This window comes from Oryctolagus cuniculus, chromosome 17 (assembly GCF_964237555.1).
Source record: "Oryctolagus cuniculus chromosome 17, mOryCun1.1, whole genome shotgun sequence".
Taxonomy (NCBI): domain Eukaryota; kingdom Metazoa; phylum Chordata; class Mammalia; order Lagomorpha; family Leporidae; genus Oryctolagus; species Oryctolagus cuniculus.
This window is the reverse complement of record NC_091448.1, coordinates 47,358,382-47,379,455: the sequence shown is the minus strand read 5'-3', so window position 1 is coordinate 47,379,455 and position 21,074 is coordinate 47,358,382. Positions and strand designations below refer to the sequence as shown.

The 21,074-nt window shown below is 44.7% G+C and overlaps 1 protein-coding gene and 1 pseudogene across 1 annotated transcript in view; one reads left to right on the top strand and one right to left on the bottom strand.

The window, feature by feature from the left end:
- Positions 1 to 21,074, bottom strand: part of RPA1 (replication protein A1) — a 61,839-nt gene that overhangs the window by 26,549 nt on the left and 14,216 nt on the right. The window contains exons 2-5 of the mRNA XM_008270927.4: positions 18,570 to 18,620; positions 16,790 to 16,868; positions 16,010 to 16,118; positions 3,942 to 4,030 (exon numbers count right to left, since the gene is read on the bottom strand). Coding sequence (XP_008269149.1) covers positions 3,942 to 4,030; positions 16,010 to 16,118; positions 16,790 to 16,868; positions 18,570 to 18,620 — 328 coding nt within the window. The remainder of the gene's footprint in view (positions 1 to 3,941; positions 4,031 to 16,009; positions 16,119 to 16,789; positions 16,869 to 18,569; positions 18,621 to 21,074) is intronic.
- LOC103351489 (transcription factor BTF3 homolog 4 pseudogene) lies at positions 6,743 to 7,275 on the top strand (annotated as a pseudogene).

The window sequence follows — 21,074 nt, the reverse complement described above, 5'->3', positions numbered from 1 at the left end:
CTATAACCCGAGACATAAAAATAACACTCAATAAATTTAATAGGATTCAAGTCAATCAAAGTATATTGTTTGACATTACACACTGGAACTTAAATTAGATATCAGTAACAAAAAGATTCCTAGAAAATCTACACATCTGGAAATCAAACGCATTTCTGAAAAACAGTGTTAAACTAAAAGAGAAATCAGAAGGAATTTTGAATGGAGTAAAACCAAGAATTTGCTTGATGCTGTTAAAGCAGTACTTGGGAGTACATTCATAACACTATGTGCCTGTTATTAGAAAAGAGGAAAGGTTTTGAATCAATGAACTCAGCTTCTCCCCTAAGAAACATGAAAAAGAACACATAAAACCAAAAGCAGAAGAAAGCAAACAGTAAAGAAGAAAAGCATAAATCAATAGAATAGAAAACAAAGGAGAAACTAAAGCCAGTTCTTTGGGAAGACCAATAAAATCAAGAAATTTCTAATCAAACTGATCACAACAAAAAGAGAACACAAAAAGTACCACTATCAAGAATGAGAGAGGTGACACCATCAGATTCTAAAAGATAATTAGGGAATATTATAGGGTATCTCCATTTATATAGGCCAATAAATTCAAGAACTTAAATGAAATGGTCAAAGTCCTTGATACACACAATCTTCTGAAAGGCACTCATGAAGAAAACTGATGGCGCAGGCATGGTGGCAGACGGGTAAGAGCTGATGCGTGGGACAAGCACACCCATACAAGAGTGCGCATAGTGTCCCAACGACTACACTCCAGCTCAGCTCCCTGTTAATGCGTGTAAGGAAGCAGCAGGGGATGACTCAGTCCGTGAGTCCCTGCCAGTCACGTGGGAGACCCAGATGGAGCTCCTGGCTCCTGACTGCCATCTCCTGCCCGGCGCTGCGCTGGCTGTTGCCCGCATTTGGGAGTGAACCAGTGGAAGGGAAGATCAATTTCTCTCTCTCTCTTGCCTCCTGTCACTCTTTCAAATAAATAAATTAATCAAAGAAGAAAAAAGAAATACTATCTGAATAACTCTGTACCTATCTGCTAAACTGAAGCTTAAAGCCTTTCCATGAAAACACTGGGCCCAGATGGCTTCATTCAAGGAAGAAGTAATACCAAGTCAATGGGCTTTTCCAGAAAATTTAAGAGAGAACACTTTTCCACCTCATTCTGAGGTCAGAATTACTCATACCAAAATCAGACAAGGACATAGTCAAAAAAAAGGGATTACTGACTTTAATATCTCCCATGAATACAGATGTAAAAATGCTCAATCAAATCAAATCAAATGGATTTAGCAAATCTAATCCAACTATATGTAAAGAGGATAACACATCACAGTGATATACAGACTTATCCCAGAAGTCTGGTTTAGCACTGAAAAATCAATCAATATAATTTACCATATTAATCAACTAAAAAAGAAAAACCACATGATCATCAACAGACATTTGATGAAATTCACCATCCATTCCTAATAAAGATTCCCAGCAAACTAGGAATAAGGGTAAACCTCCAAACCCTGATAAAAACAATCTGTAGCTAGCATCACATTTTTTTTTTTTTTTGAACAGGCAGAGTTAGACAGTGAGAGAGAGAGAGAGAGAGAGAGAGAAAGGTCTTCCTTTTTCCATTGGTTCACCAACCAAGTGGCCGCTACGGCCAGTGCCATGTTACTGCCGGCACGCTGCACCAATCTGAAACCAGGAGCCAGGTGCTTCCTCCTGGTCTCCCATGCAGGAGCAGGGCCCAAGGACCTGGGCCATCCTCCACTGCCTTCCCGGGCCACAGCAGAGAGCTGGACTAGAAGAGGAGCAACCAGGACAGAATCCGGCGCCCCAACCGGGACTAGAACCCAGGGTGCCAGCGCCAGAGGCAGAGGATTAGCCTAGTGAACCGCGGTGCCGGCTAGCATCACATTTAATGGTGATGTCCCAAGATCAGGAGCACGACAAAGACGACTACTGAGGGTGAAACGTCTTTCTTAGTATTGACAAACTACAGTGAACAGTCTACTATTCTTATCCAATGCCTGCTTTTGTTTCATGAGGATTTTTTCCTGGATATATTTAAAAAAAAAAAAAAAAAAAAAAAAGCAGTAGGGGCCGGCACTGTGGCATAGCAGGTAAAGCTGCCACCTGCATCCCATAGGGGCACCGGTTCAAGACCTAGCTGCTCTACTTCCTATGCAGATCCCTGCCAATGTGCCTGGGAAAGCAGTGGAGACAGGTTGAATTGCTTGTGCCCCTGTACCCATGAGGGAGACCCAGTTGAAGACCTGGCTTTGGTTTGTCTCAGCCCTGGCCGTTGTGGCCATTTGGGTAACAGACCAATGACTAGAAAACCCATCTCTCTGAGCTCTGCCTTTCAAATAGATTAATAAATCTTTATTTTTTTAAAGAGATTTATTTATTTACTTGAAAGAGTTACACAGAGAGGAGAGGCAGAGAGAGAGAGAGGTCTTCCATCGATGGTTCACTCCCCAATTGGCCGCAATGGGTGGAGCTGTGCTGATCCGAAGCCAGGAGCCAGGAGCTTCTTCTGGGTCTCCCAGTTGGGTGCAGGTGCCCAAGCACTTGGGCCATCCTCCACTGTCTTCCCAGAACATAGCAGAGAGCTGAATTAGAAGTGGAGCAGCCAGGACTAGAACCGGCGCCCATATGGGCTTCTGGGGCTTCAGGCCAGGGCATTGACCCGCTGCGCCACAGCACCGGCCCCTAAATCTTTTTTTTTTTAAATACAGTACTTTAAAAGATTAACTTTATTTATTTGAAAGGCAGCGTCACACAGAGAGAAAGACAGGGAGAGAGAGAGATTTCCATCCACTGGAAATAGCCACAACAGTCAGGGCTTGGCCAAACCAAAGCCAGGAGCCAGGAACTTCCTCCGGGTCTCCCAGCTGGGTACGGGACCCAAACATTCAAGCCATCATCCACTGCTTTCCCTGGCACATCAGCAAAGAGCTGGATCAGAAGTGGAACACTAGGAACTTCAACTGGTGCCCATATGGGATGCTGGTGTCATCGGCAGCCGCTGAACCACAATGCCGGCTCCAGCAGTAAATATTAAAGATATTAACTGTTGGGGCTGGCGCTGTGGCACGGTGGGTTATATGGGCGCTGGTTCTAGTCCTGGCTGCTCCTCTTCCGATCCAGCTCTCTGCTGTGGCCTGGGAAAGCAGCAGAAGATGACCCAAGTCCTTGGGCCCCTGCACCCATGTGGGAGACCTGGAAGAAGCTCCTGCCTCCTGGCTTCGGATCAGCGCAGCTCCAGCCGTTGCGGCCATCTGGGGAGTGAACCATCGGATGGAAGACCTCTCTCTCTCTCTTTCTGTGTAACTCTGACTTTCAAATGAATCTTTAAAAAAATAAATAAATAGGGGCCGGCGCCATGGCTCACTTGGTTAATCCTCCGCCTTGCGGCGCCGGCATCCCATATGAGCCCGGGTTCTAGTCCTGGTTGCTCCTCTTCCAGTCCAGCTCTCTTGCTGTGGCCCGGGAGGGCAGTGGAGGATGGCCCATGTGTTTGGGCCCCTGCACCCGCATCAGAGACCAGGAGGAAGCACCTGGCTCCTGGCTTCAGATAGGCATAGCTCCGGCTGTAGCAGCCATTTGGAGGGTGAACCAACGGAAGGAAGACCTTTCTGTCTCTCTCTCACCATCTATCTGTCAAAAAAAATATTTCTTACTTATATACAAATATCCTAAATATCCTCAATATTTAATGTCTTTTAGTCTACTGTAAATAGATCTGAGTCCATTATATTCTCACTCTCACATTTTCCTCTTTTTTTCTTACATTATACTTCAGTATTACAAGAAACAGAACAGCTCAGCTCCTGGACACCCCAACTGCCACTGCTTTATTAGGTCTAACAGATGAGACCAAATCCAAAAGGCAGCATCCAGATGCATGAGGAGGAATCCACCCGAGCGCCGTGTACCTTCATTGTAGGGCACCGGATTGCCGATCTTCATTCCGACCGCTTCAGCTGACTTCAGAACTTCTACTTCCATCAAAATGACTACTCTCCTACAAAGGCAGACACACAGCAAGAAGTCAGGAGAAGTTAATGCAACACCTTTCAAGTGACAAGCCTCCCCCAGTGATCGTCCCAGTAAAACCATTTCCCTTTGTCAGCTGTTCCCATTACTGACCCTTGAGAAATACATGCTATCAATGCCTGCAGAAACATTTTCCTTAATCTCTCACTGCATCATCATCAAGGCTATCTGATTACAGGTGCTCATTTCCCAGTGAGTCCCTTAATTAGAATGCAGCACCCTTGCTACCTATCGTATCTGCAAGGAGCCACTGACATGATAAGAATTTATATCATTAAACACAAGAATACGTGGCACGATGAGATGATCCGTTTCAGAAACATACATTTAAACAATTACTTTTCCCAGCAAAAACCAATGATGACAGTGGATTTTTAAAAACTATAATTATCTATCCTTAAAAACTCAGTTCTCTGACTTAATAACTTCCCAAAGACCTCAATCAAAACCAAACCCACTGACATGACTCACAAGGCTTGCACAGCCCTGCCTTGCTAGCCTCTCTCCAGCTCGTCCTACACGTCTCAGTGCACTCTGCTCTTCAGCTGCACTGACTTCTCTGAGATCCCACCTGCCACACTGCTCTCTGAATGTGATGTTCTTTCTCATTCTGCCCCATCCAATCCTTGCTATTTATTCATTTTGAAAATTTTTGTTTATTTGAAAAGTGACAAAGAGAAAAATCTCCCATCTGTTGGCACAATAGCCTGGCCTGGATCAGGCCAAAGCCAGAAGCTCAGAACTTAATCTGGGTCTCCTATATGGGTAGCAGGGACCCAAGCACTGGAATCATCGCCTGTAGGATGCAATAATTGGAAAAGCAGCTGGTACTTGACCCTGGGCACTCCGATGTGGGATGCAGGAATTTTAAGTGGTGTCTTAACTGCTGTGCCAAACGTCTGCTCCTAATACTCATTCTTTAGTTCTCACCTTCAACACCACCTCTTCCAGAGATACTTCCTCAAATCCTCTTTTAGATCAGTTTCTTTGTCCTATTCATTCTACAGCCATGGTTTCTTCAGAATACTTATCGCGGCTTTTATTTATATATTCATTACCAACTATTTTATTATCTCTAGTTCCTACTAGACTCCACTTTCAATAAAGGAGGGTGTTCTGCTTTTTAATATTTATTTATTTATTTGGAAGGCAGAGTTACAGAGAGGTGGAGAGGCAGAGGCAGAGGCAGAGAGAGAGAGAGAGAGAGAGAGAGAGAAAGAGCAAGAGAGAGAAAAAGAGGTCTTATATCGGCTGGTTTACTCCCCAAATGACCACAATGGCTGGTGCTGCGCTGATCTGAAGCCAGGAGCTTCCTCCGGGTCTCCCATGTGGGTGCAGGGGCCCAAGGAACTGGTCCACGTTCAACTGCTTTCCCATGCCATGGCAGAGCACTGGATTGAGAGTAGCCAGGTCTCGAACCAGCACCCATATGGGATGCTGCCACCACAGATGGCGGCCTTACTCAGTACACCACGGTGCTGGCCCTCTGCAGTATTTAATTCAGCAACTGGCCAAAGTTGTTGCTCAGTGTATTCTTGACAAGAATATGGTGAACACATCTGCATTTTAAAGACACAATGCAAGAGGAAGAAGGAATTTCCTTCTGCAGGGACGGAGACCAACACAAGAGAAGAAATGAAAGTGGCCTGAATTAGGGGAGTGGTAGTGGAGGTGAAGAACACGGATGGTTTAGAGTAAAACTTAAGCAGTACCAAACTCAATTCCATCTTGCTTTATTTTTTAAATGGGCTCACAGTTTTATTTTGGATTTTTATAATCAATCAGTTGATCAGGTTTTTATACTGGATTATGATACTTAAATATGCTTGAGGGGCTGGCTCTGTGGCCTGCAGCGCTGGGATCCCATATGTATGCTATTTGAGTCCTGGTTGTTCCACTTCCAATTCAGCTCCCTGCCAATATGCCTGGGAAAGCAGCAATGGATGGCCCAAGTGCTTGGGCCCCTGTACCCACATGGGAGACCTGGAAGAAGCTCCTGGCTCCCACTGTGGCCATCTGGGAAGTGAACCAGTGAATGGAAGATATCTCTCTATAATTCTACCTTTCAAATAAATAAAATAAATCTTAAAATCAGATATAAATTCCCTGTAAAAACAGATGAGCAGGGCTGGCGCTGTGCCACAGTGGATAAAGCTGCCACCTGCAGTGCCAGCATCCCATATGGATGGTGGTTCAAGTCCTGGCTGCTCCACTTCTGATCCAGCTCTTTGCTATGGCCTGGGAAAGCAGTGGAAGACAGCCCAAGTCTTTGGGCCCCTGCACCCATGTGGGAGTACCGGAAGAGGCTCCTGGCTCCTGGCTTTGGATCGGCACAGTTCCAGCCATTGTAGCCATTTGGGGAGTGAACCAACGGATGGAAGACCTCTCTCCCTCTCTCTAATTTTGCCTTTCAAATAAGTAAATCATTAAAAAAAAAAAAAAAAAAAGATAGGTATTTAATTATGGATATTTACCTCCTAAAATTATCCAAACCACTGCTGAGCATATAAAAAGTAGAAGACTTATCAATTATTTAGCATTACCCTAATAGTAAAACCTAAGAGAAAACACACTAAAAACAAAGTAATTTCAGTCTGTCTCTGTCTCACTGAGGCAGCCATCTTGTTCTCCCTGCGTGCTGGTCTTGGAGGCCCCTCCCTGCTCCAGGTTTACCAACAGCATGAATCAAGAACAGTTAGCCAAACTTCAGGCTCAGGTCCAGAGAGGGGGCAAGGGTACAGCTCACAGAGAGAAGGTAGTGAACAGTGAACAGCTACAGCTGTCAACAAAAAGCTTCAGAGTGCTCTCAGAAAACTGGCTGAAGAATATAGCTGGTAGTGAAGAGTGAGCGTGATTAAAGACGACGGGACAGTTATTCATTTCAACAATCCCAAAGTCCAAGCTTGCCTCTCGGCGAACACCTCTAACAGTGGTCATGCAGAAGTCAAGCCAATCACGGAAATGCTTCCTGGAATATTAAGTCAGCTTGGTGCTGACAGCTTAACAAGCCTTAGGAAGTTAGCTGAACAGTTCCCGCGGCAAGTGCTGGATAGCAAAGCGCCGAAACCAGAAGACATTGATGAGGAAGATGATGATGTTTCAGGTCTTGTAGAAAATTGTGATGAAGCATCAAAGAATGAAGCTAACTAAATTCATTCTTGGTTTTTGGAAGCTAGCACGGACTAGATTTAACAAATCAGCTATGTGGTTCCAAAGTTTACACACACAGAGAACATCACTGTTACTAGTTCAGTAATATAAATATCTTGCATATTAATAATGCTGTTTGTTCAGCATTGTTCGGTCATTTGATTTTGTACTTTCTCCCAGGATCTATTCTTTTGGTTGAAATATGAAGTACTGGTGCAGTTTGAGGGTGTTAGGTTTGATTTTTTTTTTGCTTCGTTTTTGTTGTTGTTGGGGTATTTTCAGTGTATTTATGTATATATGTGTGTGTAGGTATCTTTGTATACAGTGGTAAACAAATTGGAAAACAATTCTATTTATCTACCTCTTCCCCTAGTAGAAATAAAACAAATCTTTACAATTGTTCCCCAATTTTCTTCCCCCAATAAAGCACAGAATTAATGAAAGTATCTTGGATTTCAGATCTGAAGAGGTTTGAGAGGTTTGGTTTTAACTTGTTTGTTAACTATCATATTTTTTATACATATATTTGGGTTTAAAATGTCTTGAGATATTTTGCCACCAGCTTTAAGCTCGAGTAATCAGTGGCAAATCTTTGATACAGTTGCCTTAGATTCACGCACCTAGTCAGAAAAATTTCTTTTACTGGCTTTCTTCCTAAATGTCTTTTTTCCTCTTTTTAATCTTTAAATGGCCTGGTAAGCCAATCTAATGCTCTTCCTCATCTTTCATCTAGCTTAAGAAGGGTGTTCTCCGAACAGTGTTAGTGAGTGCCAAATGCCTTGTGTAGGATTTTGTTCCCTCAACTTGAGAAAAAACAGCTCTGTCTTCAACTTTTATTTCCCCTTGATTTTTTTTTTTAAAGATTTATTTATTCATTTGAAAGTCAGAGTTACAGAGAGAGGAGAGGCAGAGGTAGAGTGTTCCATCCGCTGGTTCACTCCCCAGTTGGCCACAATGGCCGGAGCTGTACCGATCCGAAGCCAGGAGCCAGGAGCTTCTTCCGGGTCTCCCACACAGGTGCAGGAGCCCAAGGACTTGGGCCATCTTCTACTGCTTTCCCAGGCCATAGCAGAGAGCTGGATTGGAAGTGGAGCAGCTGGGATTTGAACTGGCGCCCATATGGGATGCCGGCGTTTCAGGTCAGGGCGTTATTAACCCGCTGCGCCACAGCGCCGGCCCCTTCCCCCTTGATTTTACAGTTTGGTAGTTTTCAAAGTGGAATCACTAGCATGGGCTTGCTAAGTAATATGATGCCAGCCTTATCCTAGCTGTACTTAATAGCAAGTGTAAAAATCCTTCTTTTTAAGCAAAGTTGAATTGAAAATGTCCTTTTAAGTCAGGAGAAAATAGGTCATAGACTCATCCCCCAGCACCAAATGGGCATTTTTATGAAACGGTTTCCGGCCCCAGGAGGAACTCTTCAACCCCTCTCCTGCTCTTGGCCTTGAAGCTACCTCCGAGTTGGATTCTACTGTTGTAGCTGCTCACAACACCCCCCTGCATGCTTAGAATAATGCCAGGCGGGGGGGCACTTATCAAACACAGCATTTATTTTTCACCTCCTTTCAAAGGACTTGGAGAGGACTAGTGCTGTGGTGCAGTGGGTTAAAGCTCTGGCTGGAAGCGCCAGCATCCCATGTAGGCGCTGCTTCTAGTCCCGGCTGCTCCTCTTCCGATCCATCTCTCTGCTATGGCCTGAGAAAGCAGTAGAAAATGGCCCAAGTCATTGGGCCCCTGCACCCGTGTGGGAGACCTGGAAGAAGCTCCTGGCTCCTGGCTTCGGATCGGTGCAGCTCTGGCCATTGTGGCCATCTGGGGAGTGAACCAGTGGATGGAAGACCTCTCTATCTCTACCCTCTACCTCTCTCTGTAACTCTGTCTTTCAAGTAAATAAATCTTAAAAAAAAAAAAAAAAAAAAAAAACTAAAAAACCAAAGGACTTGGAGGTAAGCTTCATTCGTTCACTCAAGTTTCCCTCTGGCAGTCTGATAAAAGCTTGCATTTTATAATATCTGCATTTGTTAAACCTGTATTTAAGGGTAAGATTTAGAAAATCTATCATTTTCTGGCCCATCAAAAAACTACAGCTTAACCTTTTAGCACACCAACTTTTGTTTCCAGCTAGATATCTTTATGTGATATATAAAGTGCAAGACCAGTAACATATCGAGAGGTCTGCAGACACGTAGGCAAAGTACTTATGCTTCTTCATCCAAACACCTCAATTTATTTTATAAAGTTGTCAATTTTTCCTATTATGTTTTATATGACATATGGACATAACAAAATATAATAATAGTAATACAATAACAGTACAAAAGAGGGAAAATGTAATTTCATCTTATAATATACATAAATTTTAAATAAAATATCAGCAAGATGAATACCACAGCATATTAAAAGAATAAACCAATATCAACTTACAGAGAATACAGATGACAGGACATATCAAACAAGGTTACAGGGATGCAATCAGCAAAATCTAGGCTACAGGCTAGGGTTAGGTTAAAGGCCAAATGACTTGATCTCTTCAACAGTGAGAGAGGTAAAAAGATATGAAGGAGGAAGCTACAAAGACCTTTTTTTTTTGTAAGTTTTTTTTTTTTAATTTATTTGAAAGTTTGAGTTACACAGAGAGAGAGGTCTTCCATCCGCAGGTTCACCCCCCAATTGGCTGCAATGGCCGGAGCTGCACTGATCCAAAGCCAGGAGCCAGGAGCTTCTTCTGGGTATCCCACACAGGCGCAGGGGCCCAAGGCCTTGGACCATCCTCTACTGCTTTCCCAGACCACAGTAGAGAGCTGGATTGGAAGTGGAGCAGCTGGGACTTGAACTGACACCCATATGGGATGCTGGCACTTGAGGTGGTGGCTTTACCCACCACGCCATAGAGCAGGTCCCTCAAAAAGACTTAATATGCATCTCCTGTGGTGTGAATTTTACTTTGGATCCTGACTCAGACACACTGTATACTAAGGATCTTTAAAAAGTTCATGGAAAATGTATACTATGAAAAAACTACATGTGGACTGCAAAATATCTTTGTACTAACATAAACTTTTAATTCCATTTTCCTACAACTTTTAAAAAAAGTACCCTTATATGCATGAATAGCTAGAAATTTCACAATGATTGGGAATTGGTAATCTTAGGTTTAAAATGGTATTTTGGGTTATTTAAATGAGTTCTTGGGAATGGCGCTGTGATACAGTAGGCTCAGCCTCCACCTGTGACGCTGACATCCCATATGAATGCTACTTTGAGTCTCAATTGCTTTACTTCAATGCCAGCTCCCTGCTGATGTGCCAGGGAAGGTAGCAAAAGATGGCCCAAGAACTTGGGCACCTGCCACCCATATTGGAGAACTGGATAAAGCTCCTGGCTTCAGCCTGGCCCAGGCCAAATCATTGTGGCCATATGGAGAATGAACCAGCCGATGGAAGGTCTCTGTCGCTCCCTCTCTCTGTAACTCTTTTTTTCCATTTTTAAATTTTTATTTAATGAATGCATTTTTACATAGATACAACTTTATGAATATAGTGGTTCTTTCCCCCATATGCCTCCTAAATCTTTCAAATAAATAAATAAATCCCTTAAAAATGAGGTTTTTTTAGAAATATATAATAAAATATTTATGTATTAAAAATAAATGTCCAGCCGGCGCCGCGGCTCACTAGGCTAATCCTCCGCCTAGCGGCGCCGGCACACCGGGTTCTAGTCCCAGTTGGGGCGCCGGATTCTGTCCCGGTTGCCCCTCTTCCAGGCCAGCTCTCTGCTATGGCCAGGGAGTGCAGTGGAGGATGGCCCAGGTGCTTGGGCCCTGCACCCCATGGGAGACCAGGAAAAGCACCTGGCTCCTGGCTCCTGCCATCGGATCAGCGCGGTGCACCGGCCGCGGCGGCCATTGGAGGGTGAACCAACGGCAAAGGAAGACCTTTCTCTCTGTCTCTCTCTCTCTCTCACTGTCCACTCTGCTTGTCAAAAAAAATAAATAAATAAATAAAAAATAAATGTCCAAGAATTATTTCAAAATTTAGGAGTGGATATGGAGAGTATACAGAGAAATTCAAGCATGGACATCAGGTGATAAGGTGAAGCTGGATGATGGGCTATATTCTGCTTACTTTCCTAGATGTTTAAAATTATCCAGGATAAAAAACAGATTGTGTTTTAAAGTGGAAAAGAAAACAAGCATGTTAAGAGGATTATTCTTTAAAGGCAGGATTTATTGTAGGAATGCAAGAATAGTTCAGTATTAAATAATCTATTAAAATCATAATATTAATATTGTAAGATTTTTTTAAAATGAGAAATGACATAAATATTAGATATGGAAATAACACAACTGTGTCTCCAGAAAATCCAACAGACTTCAAGTGGATACATACCATATTCTTTGATGAAGACAATATAAATTTAATATAATTATTCGCATTTCAACAAGACATTTGCAATTTTTTAAAAAGATTTATTTATTGGGGCTAGCACTGTGGTGCAGTGGAAAACCTCTCTCTCTTCAAATAAATAAAAAATAAATCTTTAAAAAAACATATTTATTGGAAAGGCAGAGTTGCAGAGTTGCAGAGTTACAGAGAGAGAGAGAGAGAGAGACCAAGATCTGCAGGCAGAGGCTTTACTCACTATGCCACAGCACTGGCCCCTGCATTTTTTATTAAAAGATTTAATTTATCCAAGCCAAATCCTACCTTAACCACAATAGTGTTCAAAACTAGGAGACTAACACTGATACAATGGTCTTCCATCTAATCCATAGAACAAGTGTCAAGAATTTTGTTTCAATGATGCCCTTAATAGCAAAAGGATCCAATCCAGGAGCACTTGATTAATTTATTATCCTACAGACTCCTTCAATCTAGAACAATTTCTCAGTCTTTCCCTTCACATTAGAGATTCTGAAGATCTGTATCAGGTTATTTTGTAGGCCGTCACTCACTTTGCCTGAGGATTACTTATGATTGGATACAGATGATGCATCTTTGGCAAGAATGTGACAAGAGTGATGCTGTGTCCTTCTCATGGTACCCTGTGAGGTGACATACAATTTGTTCCAATACTGGTAATGCTAACATTGATCATTAGAATAAAATGCTGTCTCTCCTCTATAAATTACTTTTTATAGTTGAAATTATGTTGTTGGAGAGATACTTTAGCTTTGTAAGTAACTTGTTCCTCAACAAACTTTCACCCACTTGTTGCAGCATCTCTAGTAGGCTGCATAATCAGTCCCTAAACATAGCCACATCCTAACCCCCAGATCTCGGACGTGTCACCTCACATGACCAAAGGGGAGTTTGTGGGTGTCATTAAGGGAAGGAATGAGTGGGGAGATCACCCTAGATCATCCTAGCAGGGCATAAATGCAATCACATGCATCCTGCCAGAGGGAAAGGACAGAGGACGCCGCCTGGGACACCCACACCCCATACTGCAGTGCTTGGGCTCAAGTCTCAGCTCTGCTCCTGATTCCACCTTTCTGCTAATGCATGCTGGCAGACAGTGGTGGGTTTCTGCCACCAGGGAGACCTGGACTGAGTTTCTGGCTGTTAGCTTCAGCCTAGCATAGCCTTTGGCAACTGCAGACATTTGCAGAGTGACCTAATAGATGGGAAGCGCTGTCAGTCTCTTTTTCCCTCCCAAATAAATGAGCAATAAATAGTCAAAAATAAGAGAGAGAGAGAGAGAGAAAAAAAAGGAGCCAGTGCTATGGTGCAGCAGGTAAAGCCACCACCTGCAGTCCGGCATCTCATATGGGCACTGGTGTGAGTCCTGGCTGCTCCATTTATGATCCAGCTCTCTGCTGTGGCCTGGGAAAGCTTAAGATGGCCTAAGCCCTTGGGCTCCTGCACCCACGTGGCAGACCCAAAGAAGCTCCTGGCTCCTGGCTTTGGATTGGCCCAGCTCCAGCTGTTGTGGCCATCTGGGGAGTGAACCAGCGATGCAAGACCTCTCTCTCTCTCTCTCTCTCTCTCTCTCTCTGTGTGTGTGTGTGCGCGCGCGTGTGTGTAACACTGACTTTCAAAATAACTCTTTAAAAAAAAGAAAGAAAAAAAAAGAGGCAGCACTGTGGCTAGCAGGTAAAGCTGCTGCCTGTGTTGCCAGCATCCCATGAGTAGTTTTGGGTCCCAGCTGTTCCACTGCAATCCAGCTCTCTGCTATGGCCTGGGAAAGCAGTGGAAGATGGCCCGAGTCCTTGGGCCCCTAGCACCCGGCTGTTGTGGCCATTTGGGAAGTGACCTAGTAGATGGAAGATCTCGATCTCTCCCTCTCTGTGTGTGTGGCTCTTTCAAATAAATAAATCTTAAAAAGAAGGAAAAAAAAAAGCTAATACATTTAATAATGCACAGTGCTTGCTTCAGCAGCACATCAGTTTCGACACCTTTCCTAACATGGTAAAGTTTGCCATCTTTGCTTCTCAAGTGTTGGGTCTCATTTTGTAATTGAAAACTTACAACTCGAGAGACACGGTATATAAAGTGATTCCCCAACAAAACAACGGGCTTGAAGCTCTGCTCAGCAATGTATCCAGCATGCAGCATCTTGTAGGTACTCAACATATTCTGAATACAGTATTCACAACTAAAGATTCACGATAACCCAAGGAGGCGGCAGTATTACACAACTGTATGCTTTTTGCTGCACTAAGTGACCTCCATTAAAAAAAAAAAAAAAAAAAAGATAGGCAATCTCTATTCATAAAGGTACTGTAGGACAGCATCATAAAAACAGGGCTTCTGAAGAAATCAGAAAAAAGGAGAAGTCTTCATTCTGCTTCAGGCTCCTTTGTTCTCACATTTCTCTTCCTTTGGTGCCATGCATCAGTCATTGGAATTCAGAACTGAATAGCTCTAATTCATAGCTGTAAACTGCTGACTTTTTAAATTTCTTTCTTTCTTTTTTTTTTTTTTTTTGACAGGCAGAGTTAGACAGAGAGACAGAGAGAAAGGTCTTCCTTCTGTTGGGTCACCCTGAAAATGGCCGTTACGGCCGGCGCGCTGCACCGATCCATGTGGGTACAGGGGTCCAAGAACTTGAGCCATGCTCCACTGCTTTCCCAGGCGCATCAGCAGGGAGCTGGATCGGAAGTGGAGCAGCTGGGACTGGAACCGGCACCCACATGGGATGCCAGCATAGCAGGCCAGGGCTTTAACCAACTGTGCCACAGTTCCAGCCCAAAGAGCTGATTTTTTTAAATCAGAGAAGTGTATTGGATACCAGAATTTAAATAGAAATTTTAAAAGGCAGGGGCTGGTGCTGTGGTGCAGCATGTTAACGCCCTGGCCTGAAGTGCTGGCATCTCATATAGGCACCGGTTCGAGACCAGGCTGCTCCACTTCCAATCCAGCTCTCTCCTGGGAAAGCAGCAGAAGACGGCCCAAGTCCTTGGGCCCCTGTACCCACGTGGGAAACCTGGAGGAAGCTCCTGGCTCCTGATCAGCATAGTTCCGGCCATTGCGGCCAATTGGAGAGTGAACCATTGGATATGGAGGACCTCTCTCTCTCTCTCTCTTCTCTCTGTGTAACTCTGACTTTCAAATAAATAAATAAATCTTTAAAACAAAAAGAAGGCCGACGCTGCAGCTCACTAGGCTAATCCTCTGCCTACAGGGCTAGCATTCCGGGTTCTAGTCCTGGTTGGGGCGCCGGTTCTGTCCCAGTTGCTCCTCTTCCAGTCCAGCTCTGTGCTGTTGCCCGGGAAGGCAGCGGAGGATGGCCCAAGGACTTGGGCCCTGCACCCACATGGGAGACCAGGTGGAAGCACCTGGCTCCTGGCTTTGGCCTGGCCCACCCCGGGTCATTGTGGCCATTTGAGGAGTGAACCAGCTGACGAAAAACCTCTCTCTGTGTGTCTCTACCTCTCTCTGTAACTCTGCTTTGGAAATAAATAAAATAAATCTTTAAATATATATGTATAGGGGCTGGCGCTGTGGCATGGTGGGAAAAGCCACTGCCTGTCGCTCCCCCTCTTCATGGAGGAACGACACAAGACCCTGCGCTGTTCTTTTGTCTGCTCGGCCCTCCCCGGGTTTGCTGCTGGTTCTTCCCGGGTTGGCTACCGTCCCTTCCACCTCCGTGGAAGGGCGGTTCCCCCTAGCCACTTTCCCCACTTCCGCGGGGGAGCGGCACACCGCCAGCCGGCTCTCTCGGGGGCTGCTCAAGTGTTCCTCAGGTGTTCCTGGTGCATGTTGTCTCTCTCCTCCTTTATAGTCCTCTTCCACCAATCCCAACTCTGCTACCCACAACGCCGAGTACGCTGCTCTCCTCCAATCAGGAGCAGGTCCTGCAGCTTGTTGGTTGAACTGGAGGCAGCTGTGTAGAAGCTGTTTCCTCCTCTCCCAGCGCCATATTGTGGGAGAGCAGATGCACAGAATAAGTCTTAATTCCAGTAACTTAGTCTAGTCCGAGTTGCTCCCCACAACCGCCTGCAGTGCCGACATCCCATATGGGTGCTGGTTCGAGTCCCAGCTGCTCCACTTCTGATCCAGCTCTCTACTATGGCCTGGGAAAGCAGTAGAAGATGGTCCATTTCCTTGGGCCCCTGCACTTGCATGGGAGACTTGGAAGAAGCTCCTGGCTCCTGGCTTCGGATCTGTGCAGTTCTGGTTTTGTAGCCATTTGGGGAATGAACCAGCGGATGGAAGACCTCTCTCTGTCTCTGTCTCTCTGTAACTCTGCCTTTCAAATAGATACATCTTTAATATATGTACATGTGTGTGTATATATATATATGATTAGCTCCCATTCTACAACATCATAAAACAGTAAACACACCACATACCTTCCATCTTTCAGCGTGTTAACAATAAATCGGTTCACCTGGCAAATACAGTTGCTGGACAATCGTTCTTCCTCAACAAGAGGGTTCAACTGTGTTGCCAACATGAAAGCTGAAAAAGCAGACATTACTTTAACCTTTAAATCGTGTCAGTCTTAAAAAATTCTCACAGCTGACCACATCTGTGCTAGCAAAGAAAAATAATGCCTTAAATATGTTCCTGAATTTAAAGCTAGCCAGACTGCACAGTGAAAAGCTGTATAATCTGATATGTGTTACATCTGCTGCTACTCCTAAATGTATGCATTTCTTAAAGTACCCAAAAACATTTTTCCCATTATTCAGGTCTCATGACAAAGACTTAAAAAAAAATAAATCTCTCTAGATCTTTCACTCTGTGACTAGGGGCAGCAAGTACATTCCCTATAAATTCTCCCCCTTCTCTGTTTTAAAGCTTCTAGCACAGAAATAAGACCTCCTAAAAGGAAAGTATAGGACAGCTAGCCCATCACATTGACTAAACATCAATATCACCCTTAGGGAAATTAATCAAAGAAAACATACAGCACCAGTTAGAGAAAATTAATTAAACCAAATGGCAGCTTTCCATTATACCCAGCCTACAACTGGAGTGCCGCCTGCCAGCCGCAGTTCGTCTGAAGGAAGTGCCTAGCCAAGCAAATGCTGACTTCAGGAGGGTCCCGAATTACTGCAATCACAGAGTTGGATGTGCTTCTACTATCTGAATACTCATAAATCCCCAGATTTGTACATTATACTCACAGGACAGAGTGTTCAGTCCATCACTCATGAGCAGTCGATAACGGGGTGGGCTATTCCCTGTCGTAATGGGACGGATGTTCTAGGAGAGAAAACTTGATTCATTACCCAGGTTATCTGCCCCACCCCAGGAATAAGAAAACCTACGAGGTGGCAGGAGAGTGGGTTTGCCCATAGTTCAACATAAACTGAACTGCTTGCCCATTCTCTTGACATCTAAATCCAAGAAAAGACAACTGGACTTGATGCTCCTCCCACCGTCTCCTCTCCGCTAACATTAGAACAGAGTAAAATGATGTGCCAATACTCCGTGTTCTCTCTCCCCTAACTCAAATGTGGCAGAAAATCAATTACCAAAAGAAACACATAACAAGGCACCTAATATACAAGGTACTGTGGAGGAAACATGCTAAAAATAGAAAACTGGCAGAAAAATAAATTGTTGCCCTGAAGGGGCTTATAATGCAGGCAGAGTTGAAGGCAGCAAGAGACATAAGCAAGCACGCACATGGTGATGTGGGGCAGAGCTGAGACATTCACCGCAGCCGGAAGAGAGGACAGGCAGCTTTCTGAAGGGAGCAAGACATCTAACAGAGCCACAAAGGACTGGCAACTCGTACGGAGCATGTACTGAGTCGGTACACTGACTCAGGAGCTCCAGGTATGATCCAGTTCCTAATCATCCATGAAACGCCCAGTGAGCCTGAGAGCCCCACACATGAATGAATTTTCAACAGACTAGCTCATTTTGGACATACCTCTTGGAGATCATTTGCAAGGCCTATTTGAGCAGGACAAACTCTAAGGGCAAGGAGCCAAGCAAGGCAGCAGTTGTAATCATGTATAACAGTACCATCATCTATCAATTGTGGAAAAGAACAGAGAGGCAGAGTCTTAAGTCTCAACCTCTCAGGGCCAGCACTGTGGAACAGAAAGTTAAACCACCACCTGTGACACCGGCATCCCATATGAGCAGCAGTTCAAGTCCTAGCTGCTCCACTTCCAAGCCAGCTCCCTGCTAATATGCCTGGGAAGTCAGTGGAGGATGGCCCAAGTGTTGGGTCCCTGCCACTACATGGGAGATTCAGATGGAATCAGGTTCCTGGCTTTGGCCTGGCCTAGCCCTGTCTGTCGTGGCCATCTGGGGAATGAACCAGCAGATGAAAGATCTCTCCCACTCTGTATCTCTCTAACTCTGCCCTTAAGGAAAAAAAAAAAATCCCTCAGCACATTCTGAATACAGTATTCACAACTTAACTACTTTGGCGAAGTAGTTAAGCTTCCACTTGCAGCGCTGGACATCCTATAGGGGCGCCAGTTTAAGTTCCAGCTGCTCCACTTCCAATCCAGCTCCCTGCTGATGGTCTGAGAAAGCAATGGAAAATGGCTCAAGTCCTTGGGTCTCTGCACCTATGTGGGAGACCCAGAAAAAGCTCCTGGCTCCTGGCTTCAGATCAGCCCAACTCCAGCCACTGTGGCCATTTGGGGAGTGCACAAGCAGTTGGAAGATATCTCTCTGTCTCTCCCTCTCTGTGTCTGTAACTCTGCCTCTCAAATAAATAATTTTTTAAAAAATAAAATATAATCCCATCCTATCAAGGGTTAACTTTAGCTAACATAGTAGTATTTCTCTTCTAGGATTAGATTAGAATGGCCTATTTTTGTTGTGATGCTGGGGAGAATTTCCTAAAGTGGACAATTCTGCCTGACCTTCATCAAGCATAATTTATAGTTACACATGAGTATAAAAATCATCTGACAGGAAACATGTGTAGATACTTACAATGACCTGCAGGATGGGTTGAATAGATGTATCTCCCTGCTGCAATATGGCCTGAAAGAAGAAAAACCCACGTTGTGAGAGATGACTCAACTCACGATTAAAAATGGACTTATTTTCACAGTTGGGCATTTGGAATAATTAACTACAGGTAACACTGTTAAACGAGTCTGTTCAGAGCCTGTCATTTGAAAAGTCTAGTTTATCACTCTGGACAAATCACAAAAGTGAGAAATATGCTTCCAGACAAGGATGTACTCACTCTACCTACAGCACTGCTGCGGCACATGTACTCATTATTCATAACAGCACACTGGCTTCCCAATACTGCCCTTTAACAGGAAATCAGATTTAATAAAGTACTAAGGATAAATCCTTAGAACAGAATACAAGGGGGCTTCAAAAAGTTCCTGAACTCTTCTAGTCCCAGGTGCTCTGAGATTGGCAGTTTATGGTATAGACATGGCTATGTCCAAGAACCACATACAACTGGTTCCCAAAATGACACAAAAATGACAAGAAACCCTGATCAGAGATAAACCTCTTAACGGGGTAGACCCCAAGTTCCAGAGGCACATGCACTGTGCCACAAAGCACAAAAGGAAGCAGCAGCAACAGGCCAACACCGCCCGGCTGTGAGCACATGTGCTGGGGCTGTAAAGGCCTCACCAAGCCCAAGAGTCCAAAGAGGTCAGGCTCAACTGACTTGTCCACAGGGCCCACCCCCAGCTCAGAAAGCATGCTCATGCCCTCACTGCCAAGAATCTCAGGCTGTCCCAGCCAAAAACAAGGCCAGGTTCAAACCAACCGCTAGGCTAAGGCCCAGGCCCAGGCTCAAGTTATGGCTATGACTCCAGCTCTAGTTCAGTGCAGGTTCAGGCTCCCACAGGTTCCACAGTAACAGCCTCTATCAGTGTGAGGACAGAAAGAGTGATGTGACCTCCTAGCTGGTATCCTGTGCTATTTGTACAAATAAAGAAAAGGCAGAGGAATAGTACAATGGTTAAGATGCCTCTTGGGACTCCCATATCCCCTAACAGAGTGCCTGGGTTCAAGTCTCAGCTCCTTTCCTGATTCCTGCTTTTTTCTAGCGTACACACTGGGAGGCAGCAATATCTCAAGTACTTGGGTCCCTATCACTCAAACAGGAGACCTAGACAGAGTTCTCAGCTCCTGGCACAGCCCTGGCTGTTGCAGCCACTTAAATGAACCAGTGGGTGGAAGATGCCTCTGCCCCCAACCGCACCCCATTAACTATCTTTCAAATAAATAAATAAATCTTTAAAAAAATAAAAAGGTGGGACTGGCGCTGTGGCATAGAGGGTAAAGCCACTGCCTGCAGTGCCAGCATCCCATATGGGTGCCAGTTCGAGTCCCAGCTGCTCCACTTCCTATCCAGCTCTCTGCTATGGCCTAGGAAAGCAGTAGAAGACAGCCCAAGTCCTTGGGCACCTGCACCCGCATGGGAGACCCCAAGGAAGCTCCTGGCTCCTGGCTCCTGATCAGGGCAGCTCCAGCCACTGCAGTCAATTGGGAAGTGAACCAGAGGATGAAGACCTCTCTCTCTCTCTCTCCTGTGTAACTCTTTCAAATAAATAAATCTAAAAAAATAAAATAAAATAAATAAAAAGGCTACAAGTCAAACTGGGTGACTGGCATTGTAGCAAAGCAAGTTAAGCTGTCACCTGCTATACCAGCATCCCATATGATCCCTGGTTAGAGTCCTGGCTGCTCCACTTCCCATCCGGCTCCTAGCCAATGTGTCTGGGAAAGCACCAGAAGATGGCCTTGGGCCCCTATCCATGTAGAAGAAGTGAACAGAATTTCAGGCTCCCTGGCTTCAGCCTTGGCTGTTGTAGCCATTTGGGGAGTGAATCAGAGAATGGAAGATCTTTCCCTTTCTCTGATTCTCTGTCACTTTGCCATCCAAATAAACAAACTGATCTTTTTTTTTTTTTTTTTTAAGTCAAACACTGGAAAAAGAAATATCATTAATAGCAGACAAAATAGACTTTAGGACAAGGAATATTACCAGGGATTCAAAAACATATTTAATAATAATACGGTTGATGTCTAAAGACTTACGAAATAAATGTGTGCACCTAACAAATTTTTCAAATATATATTAAGAAAAAACACGGTGCCGCGGCTCAATAGGCTAATCCTCCGCCTGCGGCACCGGCACACCGGGTTCTAGTCCCAAATGGGGCGCCAGATTCTGTCCAGTTGCCCCTCTTCCAGGCCAGCTCTCTGCTATGGCCCGGGAGTGCAGTGGAGGATGGCCCAAGTGCTTGGGCCCTGCACCCCATGGGAGACCAGGAGAAGCACCTGGCTCCTGGCTTCAGATCAGCGCGGTGCGCCGGCCGCGGCGGCCACTGGAGGGTGAACCAACGGCAAAAGGAAGACCTTTCTCTCTGTCTCTCTCTCTCACTCTCCACTCTGCCTGTCAAAAAAAAAAAAAAAAAAAGAAACCAGACAAAAGACAAAATTAAAAGGAAAGACAACTCC